This window comes from Arachis hypogaea, chromosome 12 (assembly GCF_003086295.3).
Source record: "Arachis hypogaea cultivar Tifrunner chromosome 12, arahy.Tifrunner.gnm2.J5K5, whole genome shotgun sequence".
NCBI classification, from domain to species: domain Eukaryota; kingdom Viridiplantae; phylum Streptophyta; class Magnoliopsida; order Fabales; family Fabaceae; genus Arachis; species Arachis hypogaea.
This window is the reverse complement of record NC_092047.1, coordinates 113,020,387-113,041,984: the sequence shown is the minus strand read 5'-3', so window position 1 is coordinate 113,041,984 and position 21,598 is coordinate 113,020,387. Positions and strand designations below refer to the sequence as shown.

General features: G+C 35.6%; 1 protein-coding gene across 2 annotated transcripts in view; it reads right to left on the bottom strand.

Moving 5' to 3' along the window:
• Nucleotides 1–12,943: 12,943 nt before the first annotated feature.
• The window catches only part of LOC112730589 (uncharacterized), a 34,587-nt gene continuing 25,932 nt past the window's right edge, over nt 12,944–21,598 (bottom strand). For both annotated transcript variants that reach the window (XM_029290861.2, XM_072209772.1), the window contains 3 exons: nt 20,340–21,077; nt 19,349–20,230; nt 12,944–13,341 (listed from right to left, as the gene is read on the bottom strand). In XM_029290861.2, the coding sequence (XP_029146694.1) occupies nt 13,333–13,341; nt 19,349–20,230; nt 20,340–21,077 (1,629 nt within the window). In that variant the 3' untranslated portion in view covers nt 12,944–13,332. The remainder of the gene's footprint in view (nt 13,342–19,348; nt 20,231–20,339; nt 21,078–21,598) is intronic.

The window sequence follows — 21,598 nt, the reverse complement described above, 5'->3', positions numbered from 1 at the left end:
CCATAGATGTCTTAGAGTTCCTTTGTTCATCTATGTTGTGTTTCATGATTCTGTGGAAATCCCCTTGTAAGTTGGGTTAGCACTTTACAAGTTGTAATCAGATTGATTATAGTGAAATTCCATTATGTTTGTGATGGAGACTGGATGTAGGCTGCATTGCACTTAGCAGCTGAACCAGGATATATCTGGGTGTAATCTTCAACTCTTCTCTCCTACATTTCTGTTTCTACTGTACAGGAGCAAAAACTAATATTATCTTGTGCCAAGTGACGAGACAAAAAAAAAGTCTCGTGGCAAGGGACGAGACAAAACAAAGTTGCTCGTGTCCAGTGACGAGCAAAAACAGAAAAGTCTTCTCTGAAGGTCAGCAAGTGTTAGCATCGAAAAAAGGGGGCTAAGATTCAACCCCCCCTTCTCTTAGCCACTGAAACCATCAATTGGTATCAGAGCTTGGTCTCAAAGAGATCAAGCTTTGCAGCTTGGAGTAAAGATCCTTATGGCAGAAAACAGTGGCGCAAATGTGGTGTCCTACAATCTGACTGAAGGACAATCAAGCAACAGACCTCCTCTTTTCAATGGGAAAAATTATACCTATTGGAAGGAGAGGATGAAGATATTTGTACAAGCAGTAGACTACAGACTTTGGAAGATCATCCTTCAAGGGCCTCAATATCCAACTACTACAAGTGCCGAAGGAGTGGTTTCTCTCAAACCAGAAGCAACATGGACCGAGGAAGATAGAAAAAAGGTGGAGTTAAATGCCAAGGCAATAAATCTGCTCAACTGTGCTATCAGCTTCGAGGAGTACCGACGGGTATCACGATGCACAACAGCAAAGAAAATCTGGGACAAATTGCAAATCACCCATGAAGGAACCACCATTGTGAAGAAGACTCGGACAGATATGTTGAACAGAGAATATGAAATGTTTGCAATGAAGGAAGGAGAGTCCATTGATGAACTGTTCGAACGGTTCAACTCAATCATTGTTGGCTTAGATGCTCTGGGAATTACACATTCTGAATCTGTGCTAGTGAGCAGAGTGTTGAGATGTCTCACAAAAGAGTGGGAAACAAAGTCTTTAATTATTTCTGAGAGCAGTAACTTAGATTCCATGACACTTGATGATTTGAGAGGAAATCTTCTAGCTTTTGAAAACACATATTTGAAAAAAGACTCAAAAAAGAAAGGAATTGCTTTTTCTTCTATGACTAACCCTCTAGATGATGAATCCAGTGATAACTCTTCTGAAAATGAGTTTGTGTTGTTTGCAAAAAAATTCAGGAAAATGGTGAAGTTCAAAGGCAAAGGCAGCAGCTCAAGAAAGATGAAGAAAGACCTTAGCAAAGTAACCTGTTACAATTGCAAGGAAACGGGGCATTTCAGATCTGACTGTCCTAAGTTGAAGAAGGAAGAAAAGCAAAAAAGGGAAAAGAAAAAAGGACTAATGGCCTCATGGGAAGACTTGGAGAATGAATCAGATGATGATGATGAAGAAACCGAGACCAAGTCACAACCATGTCTCATGGCAGATCACATAGATCAGGTAGTCTTTCACAACCCTAACACTGAGGATCTTCATCTTATGATAAACCACCTTTCTGAAAAAATAAGATGTTTTCGGTTGGAAAATCAAGAACTTGAACAACAAATCACCATTCTTAAAGCTGAAAACAGTTTTCTTAAAGAGAAAGTAAGAGAGGCCGAAACTGCTTGTGATCTTGTTGAAGAAAATAAGCAGTTAAGAGCCCAAATTAAGAGCTGTAAAAGTGACCATTCTGTTTTTGCACATGTAGACTGTTTTAAAAGAAATGAAGAGTTGCTTAAAGAGGTTAAAAGGCTTGAGGAAGACTTAGCCAAGTTTACACAAAGTTCTGAAAATCTTAATCAAATTTTGGCTAGTCAAAAACCTCTTTATGATAAGGCTGGGTTGGGATTTTATAAATCTAAAAAATCTCATTTTGAAAACATTGCTTCATCTTCAAATGATACAAGGTATCAAGACCCAACTTACTTTAACAAAACAGCAACTCCAAGATTTTGTAGACTATGCAACCGAAATGGATACTTTCCCATTCAATGTTTTTTTGGTGAAAGAATGATTGGTGATAAGGTTTATAAAATTGTTTTTGATTACAATGGCTTAGGACATAGAAGATGGTTTAACGTAAAAGGATCCAAAAAGATTTGGATACCTAAGGTCACTTAAGCTTGTTTTGTAGGTGTGCCTAGCATCCAAGAGGAAGGAGAATATGTGGTATATGGACAGCGGATGCTCTAGGTATATGACCGGAAAGACAACCTTCTTCATAAAGCTTGATGAATATGATGGAGGACTTGTCACTTTCGGTGATGATGCAAAAGGAAAAATAGTGGCTGTTGGGAAAGTGGGTAAAAATTTCTCATCTTGTATAAATGATGTCCTTCTTGTAAATGGCTTGAAACATAATCTGCTTAGTGTTAGTCAATTATGTGATTTAGGTTTTGATGTTATTTTTAAGAAGTTTGTGTGTTTGGTTGTTTGTGAGAAAACTGGGAATATTTTATTTGAAGCCAAGAGATGCAACAATGTGTATGGATTAACTCTTGAGGATTTAAAGGAACAAAATGTAACATGCTTTACATCTTTTGAATCTGAAAAATGGCTTTGGCATAGAAAGTTGGGACATGCTAGTATGTACCAAAATTCTAAGCTAGTTAAAAGGAATTTGGTTAGAGGTATTCCAAACATCAAGTTTGATAAGGATCTTACTTGTGATGCATGTCAATTAGGCAAGCAAGTAAAATCCTCTTTTAAAACAAAAGATGGAATCTCAACCAAAAGGCCATTAGAAATGTTGCATATTGATCTTTTTGGTCCTACTAGAACTCAATGTTTAGGAGGTAAACACTATGGTCTTGTGGTGGTAGATGATTACTCTAGATTTGGTTGGGTACTTTTTCTTGCTCATAAGAATGATGCCTTTCATGTTTTTTCCACTCTTTGCAAGAAAATTCAAAATGAAAAGGATTTGAAAATTGCCCATTTAAGAAGTGATCATGGAAGAGAATTTGAAAATCAAGTTTTTGAAAAATTCTGTGATGACTTAGGAATTTCTCATGTCCTAGAACCCCTCAACAAAATGGGGTGGTTGAAAGAAGGAATAGATGCCTTCAAGAGATGACTAGGGCTATGCTATGTGAGAATGAAATTCCTAAATTTTTGTGGGCTGAAGCTGTGAACACAACATGTTATACTTTAAATAGAACAATCATTAGAAAAGGGTTAAAGAAAACCCCTTATGAGCTATGGAAAGGGACCCCTCCAAATCTTAAGTACTTTCATGTTTTTGGATGCAAATGTTTTGTGCTAAATAATAAAGAAAATCTTGGAAAGTTTGATCCAAAATCATATGAAGGAATGTTTGTTGGATATTCCACCACAAGCAAGGCTTATAAAGTTTATCTCAAGGAGCATAGGACAATAGAGGAATCCATACACGTTACTTTTTGTGACTCTAACTTAATTCCCAGTATTGTGAAGGATAATGATTCAGATTGTGAAGAGGCTGGAACAAGTAAAGAAAATCCCAAATCTATGCTAAATGAAGAATCTGTCAGCCCAGTTTTGTCTCGTCAGATTGAAGGAGAAACTTCCATTTTATCTCCTGAGCAGACACGAGAAACTGAAACAGTGAGACCACCAGAAGTTCATTAAAGCTCAACACCTGGCCGAAAGCCTAGAGAATGGAAGTCTATGAGGGCTTATCCTCATGACTTCATCATTGGTGATCCCTCTCATGGTGTAACCATAAGATCCTCCACCAAAAGGCAAACCGAACCTAGCAATCTTGCTCTCTTGTCACAAATAGAGCCCAACAATGTCAAACAAGCTCTTGAAGACTCTTCATGGGTTAAAGCAATGCAAGAAGAGCTTGCTCAATTTGACAAGAATGAGGTTTGGACACTAGTACCTCATCCGGATGGTAAGAAGGTAACCGGTACTAAGTGGGTATTTAAAAATAAACTTGGTGAGGATGGACAAGTTGTTCGTAACAAGGCTAGATTAGTGGCCCAAGGTTACGATCAAGAAGGGGGTATTGATTTTGATGAGTCTTTTGCTCCGGTAACTAGAATGGAAGCAATTCGGTTGCTTCTTGCCTATGCCGCCCATAAAGGTTTCAAAATGTTTCAAATGGATGTTAAATGTGCTTTCCTTAATGGCTTTATTAATAGGGAAGTGTATGTAGCTCAACCCCCCGGTTTTGAACATAAAGAGTTTCCAAATCATGTTTTTAAATTAACTAAGGCTCTTTATGGTCTTAGACAAGCTCCAAGAGCTTGGTATGAAAGGCTTAGTGCCTTCTTGTTGAAAAATCATTTTCAAAGGGGTACCACCGACACTACTTTATTTATTAAAGCATCTAATGATGATATCCTTCTTGTTCAAGTTTATGTTGATGACATTGTATTTGGTTCGGCCAATGTCACCTTGTGTGAAGAGTTTGGAAAACTCATGACTAGTGAGTTTGAGATGAGTTTAATGGGAGAGCTTACTTTCTTTCTTGGCCTCCAAATTAAACAAACTCCTAGTGGTACTTTTATTCACCAAGGAAAGTATGCAAAAGAACCTATCAAAAAGTTTGGCCTAAAAAATTCCAAAATCAATGGGCACTCCTATGCATCCCAATACTAAACTTAAAAAGGATGATGATGGCCAAGATGTGGATGAAACAAGGTATAGAGGAATGATAGATTCACTTATGTACCTTACCTCCTCTAGACCGGATATAGTCCAAAGTGTGGGTGTATGTTCAAGGTTTCAATCCCATCCAAAAGAATCCCACCTTACGGCTGTTAAGCGCATCATTAGATACATTAAGGGAACTTGCAATTATGGATTATGGTATCCTAAATCTGATGACTTTTGTGCAGTAGGTTTTTGTGATGCAGATTATGCGGGAGATCGAGTGGATAGGAGGAGCACCTCCGGCATGTGTTGCTTCCTGGGAAGCTCACTCAACATGTGGTCAAGCAAGAAACAAGCCACAGTGGCTCTATCCACGGCTGAAGTCGAATATGTTTCCGCATCTGCATGTTGCTCACAATTAATTTGGTTAAAAACACAATTGGAAGATTACAAATTAAAAATCAATAGTATTCCTTTATTTTGTGACAATATGAGTGCCATAAACATTTCAAAAAATCCTGTTCTGCACTCAAGAACAAAGCACATTGAGATAAAATATCATTTTATTAGGGAACATGTGCAAAAGGGTACTATTGATATTCAATTTATAAAATCTGAAGACCAAATTGCTGATATTTTTACAAAACCTCTCTGTGAAGACAGATTCTGCACCTTAAGAAAAAGTTTGGGAATGTTTGATTTGTGTTTCATTGATAATTTGTGAATATTTGATTCTGTTCAGTTTTGTCTCGTAGGTTTGGACGAGATAAAAATGCATGCTTGATGGAGAAGCTATGATTAAGGGGGAGGCAACGCAGAATTTAATTCCTATGGGCCCCACTAAATCTCTTTGACCCCACTCTGACCGTTTTGTTAGTTCATCATTTTTTCTGAAAATCAAAATCTTTTTGTGGTCTTATCACATCATATCTTAATAGGGGAGGATAGTAGAAATAGGGGGTGACTGATCTAATGTTACTCTGAATTTCCTGATCTTTATTGCCTGCCAATTTTATTTGATCTGATATCTTGGTTACCTGTTGCTGCTGCTGAATGCTCTGTTATTTTGCTCTATGTATATTTGACTCAGGGAAATTTTTTTTTTTCATTTGTCTTGGATGACTGTACCAAACTTAATTTGATGCTGTTTTGTTTTATGCTTGAATTATTATGGATTGCATTGCTTTTTCCTCATTTTTTGCAGGGTCCCTCCTTGATGACAGAAGGGGGAGGAGAAGAGAAAAAAGGCTGAATTGAAACTGTTATGTTTCATTGATTTGTTGCACTATTTTGCAGACCTGCTTTGCTCTGTTTTATGCTCTGATCTGGCTCTGTTTTGAGCACTTTGTGTTAGTGGATTAATTTTGAGTTGAACTTTAATTGTCATTTGCTCAAATGCATGTGTGCTGACTGGACCATTGTGTTTTGGTGAAAAATAAATATTCTGCCTTTTGTATGTTGTTTTCATTTATTTTGCAAGTGCCCCTTGATGCCAAAAGGGGGAGAAATGGTGTGCTGAAAATTGAAATTGAGAAAGTGCTAAAAATTGAAATCATGAAAACAGGGAACAGGGAATGAAATCCGTGTGAATTTATGATTATCCTTGTTATAAATTGTGCCTTGCTGATTGCTGTTTTGTTGATATAATGCCTGTGATGCATTTGTTTTAATAATATGGCTGCCTGGTGGTTAATATGTTTTTTATCTTGATGAATAAGTTTTGGATTGGAAACATACTTCTGATTCATCTTGGTAAACATGCTTGCTGAATATTTTGTTCTTGGCAGTTTCTTTAAGCAGTGGGTATGAAAAAAAATGTTGAGAATTGATGTGATCATGCCGTAATTAAAAATATTTTCTTACCATAAGTATGTTACTCTGATTTGATTGAAAAATATTTTTAAAACAGCAATTTATTCTCAAAAATATTTTTGGTTGATTATGTTGTGAGGTTGAGCAGTAAATCAGTTTATGATATCAAATGAGTTTTGACTATCAATTAAAACTGCTCATAAATCAAGCATTTAGCATCATAAAATATGCTAAATAACATTGTTACTTGAAGCTTGATTTAAATGTTACAGGTTAGTGCTTCCCTTGGTAAAATAAGCATACATCAAGGGGGAGCTATGTGACATTTAGAAAGGGGGAAAAATTCAAATTCAAAGGGAGTACTCTTTACTCTATCTCTAAATTTCTTTCCATTTCAATCTTAATAATGTTTGTCATCAAGGGGGAGATTGATGAGTTTGGAAAACTCTAAATTAATATTTGTGATGACTAAACATTATTAAAATGATTAATTACAAAATTATTAATTTGATTTTCATTTAACATATGTTAATTAATAATTTTGTGTTGCAGATTTTATATTTGGGCCGAAATGAAAAGAAGAGATCCCAAGCCCAATAAAATCAATATTCAGCCTTGATGTTAAAATTATTATGAGGATGGTGGTTGAAACAAGTGTTTTATTAAATGGGCTAGCAATTGTGATAAGAAGCCCAATTAAAGGTCTTGGTATGAGACCAAAAATGCTTGGTCCGAAATTAAAAGGAATTGGGGCACAATATTATTTTATTCACTTAACAAAAGAAATCCATTCCTTTGATTATGCACTGCATGCTCCAACGGAACTCCTTTACTCATCATGATGGATTTCAAAATTTATTAGAGTAAAGTTAATAAGTGCATGGGAAATATGAGAGAGAGTGTCATTGACATGATTGATGGCATTAACATTACACGCCACCCAGGAAAGTAAAAGCAAGCTATTTTCAATTAATGTGTTTAATCACTTTGAATTGCTTTTCTTCAGATTCTCTCTTCTCTCTCATCTCTTTCTTGCTTCCTCTTCGGTCACTTCAACAGAAATTATGGAAGCCATGGAAACTACTTTGAGCTATCAAAATGAAGAAAGAGCAAGCTACAAGACCATCACAATGATGGCAAAAAAATACAAAAAATATAGTGGCTGAGATTCTTATCACATATGGTAAGATATGGTGATGATATCTTAGCCTCTCCATACCAAAAATGGAGGAAGAAGATTCGGCCAGCAAGGAGGAGATTCTTGGAGGCGTGACTTGTCTTTGGTTCTGCTCAACCACCACAGGAAGTAGCTAGAGTGGCGAAGTGATGGTAGAGGCAGAGATTGAAGTAGATGAAGTCATCATCATCATGAAGCATCAAGGGCCAGAAATCCATCTTGGAGAACAAGCCAAGGATGGAGAGCTCAGATTGATGAAGAGTGATGACCAAGGAAGGACTAGAGGTAATTGCATGTTGGTTATTGCATGGTTATCTCTTCTCTCTCTGTGTGGCCGAACCGGTTATGTGTGAAGGAAAAGAAGCTAAGCTTGGGTTTTGGCTTCAAGTGTGGGGGCTTCCCTCTTCTATAAAAAGAGTGAACAACCACTGTTTGAAGCAAGGAGTTAGAAGTAAGCAGTGAGAGTGCAAGGCACAGGATTCTCAGAGCTACCTAAGCTTACAGATTTTCTTCTCCTTCAATGTATTCTGTTTAGTATTTTTCTGTTTAATTTTGTCATGTCTTGAGTCTCATGGAAAAAGGCAAACAGTGAGGTTTGTAATGAAAAAGCCATAGAGCGGAAAAAGGCAGAGAGTGCAAAATTAAAAGAAAAAGCCATAGATGTCTTAGAGTTCCTTTGTTCATCTATGTTGTGTTTCATGATTCTGTGGGAATCCCCTTGTAAGTTGGGTTAGCACTTTACAAGTTGTAATCAGATTGATTATAGTGAAATTCCATCATGTTTGTGATGGAGACTGGATGTAGGCTGCACTGCACTTAGCAGCTGAACCAGGATATATCTGGGTGTAATCTTCAACTCTTCTCTCCTACATTTCTATTTCTACTGTACAGGAGCAAAAACTAATATTATCTCGTGCCAAGTGACGAGACAAAAAGAAAAGTCTCGTGGCAAGGGACGAGACAAAACAAAGTTGCTCGTGTCCAGTGACGAGCAAAAACAGAAAAGTCTTCTCTGAAGGTCAGCAAGTGTTAGCATCGAAAAAAGGGGGCTAAGATTCAACCCCCTTCTCTTAGCCACTGAAACCATCAGTTTCAAATTTGGAAATCCATCCAGATTCAGTTCATAAAACGCATTTTTAACTCCATGCAAATCTCCTAACAGCAAATTCTCTACGCCTTTGAATAGCAATTTAACTCCTTTGAGAGAGTGAATATTCATGCCAGGTTCTAGTTGCAGTGCCAAAGATCTTGAAGATTCATATTTGTTGGGCATCTTGAAATCCCCAATTGAAAGTGTCTCAAAGTCTCCAATCACAATCTTGTAATCATTCAACTCATGAAAGAATAAGTCTCCTGGAAAAAATTCAGAATTGCGGATGTAGACATCTATAGTATTCAATTGATACAAATGTTTCAGCTCAGAAAGAACTAAAATTTGACTATGATTTATTTGTCCTTCCACCTCCATTTTAGTCAAGCTCTTTGATACATACATTTTTCTGGTGATGAGTCATCACCGAAGCGTTGACGTGGCCTCGATTTGCCACGCTGAAGGACTTTTTCACTTAATACAGGCAGATTTTGAAAGGCTAATGTATTATTAAAAAAAAAAAAAACAAAATCGACACCACAAGAACACATTTTTTTTCAATTCTGCATATATCGTTTACCATATCCCTGTTTTATTCGGGTAAAATACATGATGAGTTTGGAAAACTCTATTTCTAATTAAGTGATGATCAAACATCATTAATAAAATTAGTTGCAAAAATTATTGATATTGAATTAAATGATTAAATTAATTTTTGCAATGCAGGTTCAGTTTGGGCCAAAAATGAAAATCTGGTGCAAGTCCAATATGCTTATAAAAATTTAAGTTAGATGTTAAATTATTGTGGCTGAAACAAATTGTTGTTACATGGGCCAGATCAAGTTATTATTACTACAAGCCCAAATGAATGCTTTCCTATTTATTCTATGCATGATCCGAAAAATATACATCAGGAAAGCAAATGTTATTAATTGGGTCAGATTAAATGATTGTTGCAACTAAGCCCAACTTTATATGTGATGAGAGTTCCTCATGCAAGATCCGAAACCAATAGAAAAAGAAAGCAAAACTGCTTCCAACGGATCCAAGCATTTCACCATGTGATGGATTCCAAAATTCATTACATTACCAACTATGAGAGAGAATTTGACAAGTTGACATGATGGGGATTAGCATTGCTACACGCTACTCCACCTAAGGGAAGTAAAAGCAATTCACTTTAATTAATTTACTCAGATACACTCAATTGCTTTTCTTCATACTTTCTTCTCTCTCATTTCTTTCTCTCTTTCGGTCTTTAACCAGAAAACAATGGATGCCATGGAAGCAAAAATGAGCTACCGAAAGGAAGGGAAAACAAGCCTAAAGACCATCACAATGATGGCAAGAAAACATAACAAAATAAAAGTGAGATGTGGCTGAGATCTTCACCAAATGTGGTTAGATTTGGTGAGGTAATCTTGAGCTCTTCATGCTCGAAAAGGAAGAAGAAAATTCGGCCAGCAAGGAGGAGATTCTTGGAGGAGATGGCTTGTCTTTGATTCTACTCAACCACCACAGGAAGTAGCTAGAGTGACGAAGTGATGGAAGAGGCAGAGATTGAAGTAGATGAAGTCATCATCATCATGAAGCATCAAGGGCCAGAAATCCATCTTGGAGAGCAAGCCAAGGATGGAGAGCTCGGATTGATGAAGAATGGTGACCAAGAAAGGACTAGAGGTAATTGCATGGTTATCTCTTCTCTCTCTATGTGGCCGAACCGAATCTGTTTCTTGAAGGAAGAAGAAGTTGGCTTGAGTTTTGGCTTCATATGTGGAGGCTTCTCTCTTCTATAAAAAGGGAGAACAACCACTGTTTGGAGCAAGGAGTTAGAAGTAAGCAGTGAGAGTGCAAGGCACAGGATTCTCAGAGCTACCTAAGCCTACAGATTTTCTTCTCCTTCAATGTATTCTGTTTAGTATTTTTCTGTTTAATTTTGTCATGTCTTGAGTCTCATGGAAAAAAGGCAAACAGTGAGGTTTGTAATGAAAAAGCCATAGAGCGAAAAAAGGCAGAGAGTGCAAAATTAAAAGAAAAAGCCATAGATGTCTTAGAGTTCCTTTGTTCATCTATGTTGTGTTTCATGATTCTGTGGGAATCCCCTTGTAAGTTGGGTTAGCACTTTACAATTTGTAATCTGGAAGATTATAGTGAAATTTCATTATGTTTGTGATGGAGACTGGATGTAGGCTGCACTGCACTTAGCAGCTGAACCAGGATATATCTGGGTGTAATTTTCTTTCTCTCCTACTCCATTTCTGTTTCACTGCACAGGAGCAAAAAATCAAAAATGTCTCGTGCCAAGTGACGAGACAAAATAAAAAAGTCTCGTGGCTAGGGACGAGATAAAAACAGAAAAGTCTCCTCTGAGTTCAGCAAGTGTTAGCAAGCAAAAAGGGGGCTAAGATTCAACCCCACCTCTCTTAGCCACTGAAACCATCAATACAGTAACCCCATAAAATCCCAGCCAACCTTCAAACCCTAGACACTACAATAGCAACAACACTCCCAAACTTCAACCACACTAACAACTTCCACAACATCAACCAACACTGTATTGAAAATGCAAAGTAAAAAAAAGAAAAGTTACCTTGAGTCTGATCACAATGTCGGAACCTCGTGTTTCTAGTGAAGGAGGGGAAGAACGAAAAGAACTTTCGGTCGGATTACTTTTTCTCTCAACTTTTTCAACCCAACGAATAGAATCCTACGATAACGCCATTGATGAAGAGACGAATATGAAGTCATAGGATGGAAGAAGAAGAGACGAGTGAAGTATTTGTATTGGAGAGAAAACTGTTATTCATGCTAAGTAACATCTAAACGGCGTCGTTTTTGGCACTCAACGGTGTCAAAGCAAAACGACGACGTTTTGGAACCCTCCAACGTGGCAAACCGAGGTCACGTCAGCGTTCTGGTGATGAGTATCATCACTAGAAAAATGCCCAGGGACCACTATAAGTGCTTGAAGCTCTATCTGAAGGACTACAATAGAAAAATTGAAATCTTGAAGATCACATTAGATATTTCCGCGAATCTCACGAACGACTATGGTTATTTACTCAACTAATTACCAAAGAGAATCCAAGAAGCTACCCAGATTTCACGTGATCAAATTTGTTTGAATTTACTCAGAAGTCAGATGCATTACATTACATAAAAGTAGATGTAATTATTATATGAAGAAAAAGATTTTAATCATTTTATATACAATGAGATTTAATTATTATCCACGTTGGCAAAGACCTGATTTGACTTACGAAATTGGACTTTTTTTTAATGGATGGTTTTAAAAAAGATCATTTTTAATTTAATGGAGAATGGTATTACTCTATTTTTTCTAAGATATGCCTATATCGTTAAGGAATTACAGATGGCTTGGGATCTGGGCATAAAGAAAATCATAAGAGATTGATTCTGTCAAAAACATGAGAGGCATGAGGATCACCCCAATCAGCTGGCGAAAAAGATTTTCCAAATGTTACAGAGGAATTGGAGAGTGGTGTTCAGCCGCACCTAGAAAAAGCTTAAGCATGAGTTTGAGTTTCCATTTTGTTGATAAACCTTGTGCAGTAGTTAGGAGCATTATTCTTGATGATGAGAGAGGGATCTCCTTATCCTGTATTACTTTTATGAGGTAGTTTTTGAGAGTTTGTCTCGTTTCAATAAAACAAATGCCTTTATTATCAATGTTGTTAATACATTTATAATTTATGTTATTGTTATGGATAAGTTTCATACACTGTTTAAAGGAAAAAAAAACAAAGAAATTAAGTTTCATAGTTCTCATACTCCATGACAAAAAAATATGTATAATCTTAATGTATAAAATACCGTAAATAAAATAATAATTAGTTTAAATCTATCTTTTATGCTCCATCTAATAGAATTTACAAGAATTGCATGCACAGAAACTGTTGTGAAGAACAAAATTGTTAGAAAAGCACTTAATTTCTTTATTTGTCCAAATGCAAATAAAATGGTGACTCCTCTTTTAATTTTACTAGTCATGTTGTGAGGAAGAATTAAAAATATTTTCACTTTAAAAAAAAAAATCAAATTCCTAAAAACACAAATGTACCATATCGAAGTAAGAAAATGTTAAAAGCAAAAAATACAAACCCATAACATTGAACTGACAATTGAATAATACCAACCATCATCGTTTTTAAAGAGATTTAAAAAAAAAAAACTGTTCAAAGCAATAAACAAAGTAACATAAGTAATACTACAGTTCAACACACTGTTATAATCCACCATCCATTACAATCACACACCTAACACCTCATTAATGTACTTTTTTTTTGTTTTTTCATTTTTTATTTTTTTTCTTTTTTAACTTATAACTACACACTAGACACGCACTCTATTTTTTTTTTTTTTATAACTTACAATCACACCACACATGTTTTTTTTTTTTTTTTGCATTTTTAATTTTTTTGGATTTTTTTAAAACAACTATAATATAAAACAAATCAAATTGCAACTAACAACAAATCTTTTCTCTTTTCTCTTCATCAACTCCTTTGATATGGTTAGATGTCGCCTTTTTGTCTTTAACTCCATCTTTGCAATTGAACTCCTCTAATAAAACTGTTAATATAATTGTGTCAGTTTGAAAAAAGATAAATGAAAATAAAAAATTTAAACTTTATTAGTAGCAGTAAAATTAAAATTTAATGTAATGTGATACTATTAGGTACCAGACAAATGACACAGCAAGATATAAAGATGAAAAATTAAAAATTTGTATAAAATATGGAAATAATTGAATAATTTTCTTTAAGAATTATAACTTCTCTCTATCATAAGGAGACTACAATAACATTCTCTCTTGACAAAAGGAGAACACACTTCTCTCTCTATATATAGAAGAAAACTATTCAAAGAAATATTATGTTATTCTATCTGGATGACTTGATTGAAATGAATTAAAGACTCTTCAATATGAACCATCCGTTAATTAGAGATATATAATTCTTCTCTTTTTCAACCATTAAAATTCTAAGGTTATAAACTAAGATTGTTTATTACCTTTCATTTTATTTAGTTATTATTTATTTATATATTTTCTAAAATTAGCTTTACTATTTTTTCACAATCTCCCACTTAAAGCTAATTTTGATAAATTTTTGAAATTCATGTTGCTCATGTATTCCATAGCCCGTATGAGGATCTACACCATTCAAACTTTTCTGTGTTGATTGGTTTTGTCATGGCATCTGCTAGGTTATCTTTTGTGTGAATCTTCTGCATATCAACACTTCCTTCTTCTACTACTTCCCGAATAAAGTGATATTGTACTCCAATGTGTTTTGTTTTTGAACGAAAGGCAGGATTCCTTGCAATGTGCAAGGCACTCTGACTGTCACAATACACAGAAATCTTCTGTTGTTTGTGCCCGAGTTCTTCTATCAACCTTTGGATCCAAATAGCTTCCTTGCATGCTTGTGTAGCTGCCATATATTCAGCTTCTGTAGTAGATAAAGCTACAACAGTTTGTAATTTAGATAGCCAGCTCACAGCTCCTCCTGCAAGCATGAACACATATCCTGTAGTAGATTTTCGTTTATCAAGATCACCTGCAAAATCTGAGTCGACATATCCATTGACAATGAATTCCGATCCTCCAAAATATAATGCAACATTCGAGGTCCCTTTGATGTATCTCAAGATCCTCTTAACAACATTCCAATGCTCTTTACCCGGATCTGCCATAAATTGACTTACCACCGCAACCACTTGAGCAATATCTGGCCTTGTACAGATCATGGCATACATAAGGCTTCCCACTGCTGATGCATATAGTACTCGAGACATTTCCATCCTCTCTGCTTCACTACTAGGGCACATACTTGAGGATAATTTGAAATTCATAGAAAGTAGGATTGAAATTGGCTTACATTCTTGCATATTGAAGCGTTGCAAGATTTTCTTCAAATAATTCTTTTGCGATAGCCAAATCTTCCTATCTTTTTTGTCTCGGTGAATTTGCATCCCTAAAATCTTGTTTGTTGGTCTCAAGTCTTTCATATCAAACTCCCTAGCCAACTATGCCTTCAATTCTTGGATTTGATCTTTGTTGGGACCTACCACCAACATGTCTTCCACATACAACAGTAGAATGATGAAATCATTATCACCAGACCTCTTGTAATAAGTACAATGATCTGAACTAAGTCTGTTGTATCCAAGGCTAATAATGAAAGAATCAAATCTCTTATACCAACACCTTGGCGTCTGCTTTAGACCGTACAGAGATTTAGTTAACCTGCAAACCAAGTTTTCTTTTCCTTGTTCTTCAAAACCTTCTAGTTGGAGCATATATATCTCTTCTTCAAGTTCTCCATGAAGAAAAGCAGTCTTTACATCTAATTACTCTAGATGTAAATCAAATGCAGCACACATAGCCAAAACTACTCTAATAGTAGTTAGTCTCACCACTGGAGAAAATATTTCATTGAAGTCAACACCTTCTTTCTGAGCATATCCCTTGACAACCAATCTTGCACCATATCGTTCCACCTGATCATTACTATCTCGTTTGATCTTGTAAACCCATTTGTTACCAATGGCTTTCCGACCTGCTAGAAGTTCAACAAGTTTCCAGGTATGGTTTCTATGTAATGCCTCAATTTCTTCTTGCATTGCTGTCATCCACATAGAAGCGTCTGGATTGCGCATAGCCTCCATAAAAGTTGTTGGTTCTCCATCTTCTGTCAAAAGACAATATACATCATGGTTTGTCAAAACATAATTTGAGTGCCATGATGGTATTCTTCTTTGTCGAGTGGATCGACGAATTTCTATGTCATTGGCCTCTGCTTCTTATTCTTCGTGCTGTGGTTCTGCTTTAGAAAGATCACCTTCTCTGCATTTTTCATCTATTTGAACAGTGGTTATCTCTTTAATAGTGCTGTCATTTTCTTGTTCTTTTTGTAATTCATCTTCTGCAAATATCACATCTCTACTGACAACTACCTTGCGGGCAGTGGGATCCCACAGGCGATACCCCTTAACTCCGTCAGCATAACCCAAGAATATACATTTTCTAGACTTTGGGTCTAGCTTTTTTCTTTCTTGGAAATTGTACATCATGTACACAGGACAACCAAATATATGTAAAGAAGAATAATTAGGTGGCTTAACTTGCCACATCTCCATTGGTGTCTTTAACCCAATTGCAGTTGATGGTGACCGATTTATCACATAACAAGCGGTTTTAACAGCTTCTGCCCAAAAAGACTTGGCTAAACCTGTAGTTTGCAACATAGCTCGTGCTCTTTCTAGGAGAGTCCTATTCATTCGCTCTGCTACATCATTTTGCTGAGGCGTGTATGCAACTGTGAATTGCCGTTGAATACCTGATTGCTTGCAAAATGTTAGAAAATCACCATCGACATATTCTCCTCCATTATCTGTCTTTAAACACTTGATCTTCTTTCCAGATTCAAGTTCTAACTTTGCTTTGAACTCTTTGAACATCGCAAACACGTCTGACTTCTTCTTGATCGGGTACACTCATAGCCTCCTAGAGTAATCATCAATAAATGATACAAGATATTTTGCTCCTCCTAGGGACATCTCCGGCGATTCCCACACATCAGAATGAATCAACTCCAATATGTGCTTGCTCCGAGCAGTTGATCTACCAAACATCAATCTATGTTGTTTGCTTGTAACGCAGTGCTTACAAAACGGTAAGTTTACCGATTTGAGCCCGGGAATGAGATTACGTTCTACAAGAATCTTCAAGCCTCGTTCTGACATGTGGCCTAGTTTGCAATGCCATATCATCGTCATTTCTTCTTGGCTTGTTGAAGCAACTGATGCCTCTGCCTCTTGTAAAGTATCTCCCACAAGCATGTATAGATTTGCTGCAATCTTTTCTGCTTTTATTACCACAAGAGCTCCTTTAACAACTTTCAAGATCCCACCTTCAATATGGGTCTTGCAGCCAAGTTCATCCAATTGCCCAATCGACAACAAATTCTTCTTCAAGCCTTTCACGTGTCTTACCCCTTGAAGTGAACGAATAGAACCATCAAACATTTTTATTTTGACAGTACCCATTCCAACAATTTCTAAGGCATGATCGTTTTCCATAAACACCGATCCTTCCGAGACAGGTTCATATGTACAAAACCAATCACGATGAGGAGTCATGAGCCATGTTGCTCCTGAATCAACAATCCAAACATCAGTGAGCTATTTGCTACCTTTAGAACCAATTGTTGCTTCGCCATACAGGATTTCTCCATCATCAAAAGTGCTCGCAACACATCCTTGAGAACTTGATCCTTCTGGAACCTTCTCTATACTCTTCTTATTCCAACAATCTTTCTTGAAGTGCCCTCTCTTACCACAATTGTAGCATTTGACTTGCTTCTTACTTTGTGACTTTGGTCTACTTTGACTCCGACTGGAACCACGCTCCATTGATCTTCCTCTTGTCATCAATAAAGCCTCTGCTTGTTTTGAGCTCTCTAATCTATCTTCCTTATTCTTGCGCCTAGATTCTTCTTCAAGAACCGCAGCAACCATGTCATCAAAAGAAAGATAATCAGTCAAAACATTATTAGTTAAGTTAATGATAAGTTGATCATATGAGTCTGGTAGACTTTGAAGTAAGAGCTCTGCGCGTTCATTTTCCGCTATGGTATATTCCAACGATGAAAGTTGGGAAAATAGCGTATTTAGATTGTTGATGTGATCCGTTGCCGATGTGGACTCACTCATTCGAAGAGTATAAAGTCTTCTCTTCAAGAATATCTTGTTGTGAAGTGACTTGACTTCATATAATTTGGTGAGAGCATCCCAAATTTCCTTTGCTGTCTTTTTCTCTGCTACACTTGATAAAACTGAATCAGCTAGTGCCAAGTGTAAGTTTGCAACAGCATTGTTGTCCATCTCCTTCCATTTTTCATCTGTAATTCCAGCGGGTCTACCTTCAATTGCTGTCACGCAATTGTCTTTTCTCATAATGGCTTTTATCTTCAATTTTCATATGGAAAAATTACTCCCACTGAATTTTGGAATTTCATACTTTGCTGCCAGTTTTTTTAGACGGTAACTCGCAGCGAAAAAAAAAATATTAATCAGCAACCTTTGGCTCTGATACCACTGTTAGGTACCAGACAAATGACACAGCAAGATATAGAGATGAAAAATTAAAAATTTGTATAAAATATGGAAACAATTGAATAACTTTCTTTGAGAATTACAACTTCTCTCTATCATAAGGAGACTACAATAACACTCTCTCTTGACAAAAGGAGAACACACTTCTCTCTATATATATAGAAGAAAACTACTCAAAGAAATATTATGTTATTCTATCTGGATGACTTGATTGAAATGAATTAAAGAAAAACTCAATTTATAGGTGAGTCTCTTCAATATGAACCACCCGTTAATTAAAGGTATATAATTCTTCTCTTTTTCAACCATTAAAATTCTAAGGTTATAAACTAAGATTGTTTATTACCTTTCATTTTATTTAGTTATTATTTATTTATATATTTTCTAAAATTAGCTTTACTATTTTTTTACAGATACTTCATTTTAATTTGAAGTCTACTAGAAAGACAAAATTATTGATAAATAAAATACAGTTTATTTTAGACTTAAATAAAAACAAGCTTTAAATTTATGAATTCTCCTTCTACACTTCTAATAAAAGAAGAAAGAGGGAGAGGGAGAGGAAGAGAAAGATTGAACAACATTGCAAAGTTTAGTTGAAATGTTCACAGTTTTAAAATTTTCATTAAGTGCATGATTCACAAATTATATTATAAAATTATTGAAAAAATGAACCCATATTATCGTGAGTGAGGTGTGTAGTGTGTATGACAAAATAAAATAAATTATCAACCTACAAACTATTTAGTCATAACGTATAAATAAATAATTTTATATTCAAATAAAAATACATTAGACTTTCGAACTAACTAAAAGTCCTTAAGAATCTTTATCCTGGTAATGTTTTAGGGTACATATATAAAGATTAACTAATGATTTTAGGTCAAGAATCTTACATTTAGATCTAGATAAGATTTATAAATTAAAATATATATCTATAATTAAGTTAAAAGATTTGTAAAGTGAAATTAAAATACTATTTTAATTAATTAAAAGAGTTTTAAAACTAGCTAGTAAGCAAGTAAAATGTATGATGATTGATGAACAAGTAGTATACAATAATGGAAGAGAGAAGGAATATGATGCATGTCCCTTACATATCTCTGAAGTGGGTATGAGAATTATGAATAAGAGCAAAATGCAAAACATTTAACTTGGTAATCTTTTCCTTTTCTGGTCTTTCTGGTTTGTAGGTGAGTAGGAATCTTTGGTGTTTTTGTATAACAACTGGTCCCACAGGAATACATATAGGATGCATGCAGAAGAGACCTAATTAACAGGGGTTGATATTTAGGGTATTTGCATATTGTGTATAGATGATTTTACAGAATGAGTATCCCTTTCTGTTTGCTTCCTAGCTTATCAAATGAAGTTAATTCTTTTAATAAATTTCAGGAAGTAAACTTTATTTATTCTCATCAAAACATGGACTAAAAAGATAAAGGAATTAAAAACATACCCCTTCAAATACGTTCCGTACAGCACAATTGAGATCACCCTCAACCAACAATGCATGCTTTTCTTCCATATCATCAAACGGGTAGACTTCAGTATCTTCTTCGTCCTTGAATTGAACTTCCATCCACCTGTTCACAGATACTGTACCTGCACAAAAACTTTCCATCTTGCTGCAATCGATTAGCAACAAATGAACCAAGGATGGAAATTTTAACCCAATGTTGCCATTGTAAAACCTTCCAAGGTTTGGTAGAGAGCGAAGGGACAGAGTTTTCAGTTTATGAAATACTATTATCTCTTCTTCTACATGCCCTGATGACTCTTCTACTTCTTCTTCAGACACAATCTCTTTCAATGATTCACAGTTTTCTATGGACATGTTCTTCAGATGATGCAGAGTTCTGCTTGTTGAAGGTGTGAACAAATTCACAAGCCCATTGCATTCTGATATGTTCAACTCTATTAGGCTCGAGAACGATACCTTGCTTGGTACTATGCTCCTCAAACTATGACAGTTATCTATTTGCAATTTTTCAATATTTTCAGAAATGTGTTGCACCCAAGAATGCTCTAACCCAATGGAATTCAACTGAGACAAGGTACTCAACTGCAAACACTTCACTTGTGGAATAATTTCTTTGACACAATCCATGGTAGGTCTTTTAGTGCAGATTATCTCTTTGAAAGAGCTACAACATACAACGAGCTTTTCTACATTGGGCAACCGTTGAAGAAATTCATATGGTAAAGTATCTGAATCATCATGAAAACATTGCAATTGAAGAGCTTCTAATTTTGGAAGGTTGTTCAATTGAAACTGTCCATGCAACATCATCATGATATCCTCCTTGCTGACTGCTAGAAACTTCAAGTACGGGATTACCTACAAGGGAAAAAAGTATTATCAATTCAGCATACTACATAAATGATAGTCAAAATAATCAATAAGACATGGATGTATTAATGTCATAAAGATTAACAAGACATGAAACCTTTTCTGGCAAGAAAATGGCTTGATTCTCTGCTTGTGGATATTGAAATTTCTGAGACTCAAATTGGAATGTCTTCAACTTTTCACAGTGGAATAAGTGCACTTCCTCTAGCTTGGGGCATTCTAGCTTGTGCGGAGCAGGGTAAAAACATTTCAATTCTGGCAAAGACCACAATTTTATGGAGGTCATGCTTTGCAATGCAAACTCTTTAGGAGCTCCTTCAACAACTACTTCATCCTTTGCAACAATTTCCACCAATCTATCACACTCTGTTACTTCCAGTTTCTCAAGTTTATTTAGATCTTCAGCTACAGATGTTGGAAATAACCTTTGAAGGTTGTTGCATCCATGAACGTAGACTTCTTGAAAGCTCTGAAAGTAACTAATTTGTTGAGTAGGATCTGAATCCCAAACATGTTCAAGATTTGGTAGCTGCTCAATAGTCAATTTCTTTAGGCCAGACCTTAAAGAATTGATCTTTGTGTCTTCTTCATGTGTCACTTCAAATATTGCTTTCACAGAATCACATTGTCGCACTACCAACTCTTCCAATTTACATAGCAAACTGAGTATGTGAGAGGGTATTACAATACACGTGAATTCACATCTTTCCACAACCAAGATCTTCAATCTGATGAAGCACAAGGATGGAACTCGAAATGGACCATTCCATATTCCATGTATCCTTGGGTGTTCGCGGAGCTTCAATTCCTTTACTTCCCTCACAAATTTTGCAACCTGGGCATGAAACATAATAAAAATGTTAAATTAATCAGTACACATGTTAATTGGCTACACAAAATCTAGTATTTTGATCCAACTTTCATTCTCACTACGTACACGTTTTTAGTTACATATTTTTTAGAAATTAAACATCTTATATCTTTATAATTTTTCTGTTTTGCACTTAAAAAAGTCTTTATATCTTGAGTATTCATACATGATTTAACTACTCAAATATATTCTTCTCATTCCGGTATAATCTTATTATTCTAACAAGAAACCTTCCACACATTTATACATAAACAGAAAGAGATCAGAGAGGAAGAGGAATAATCCATCCAAAATTTTATACACTGCAATTCTTCTCAATTGTTAAATTATGAATACATATATAAATATTTGCACAAATTGTGTAAAGATTATATCATCTAATGTGAAATTCATGGACATTTTGCAACAATAATGATGCATATCATATCTGCTTTTAATCCAACATCGGATATAGGTTGGCATATTAAAAATGTGCTATATAGCTA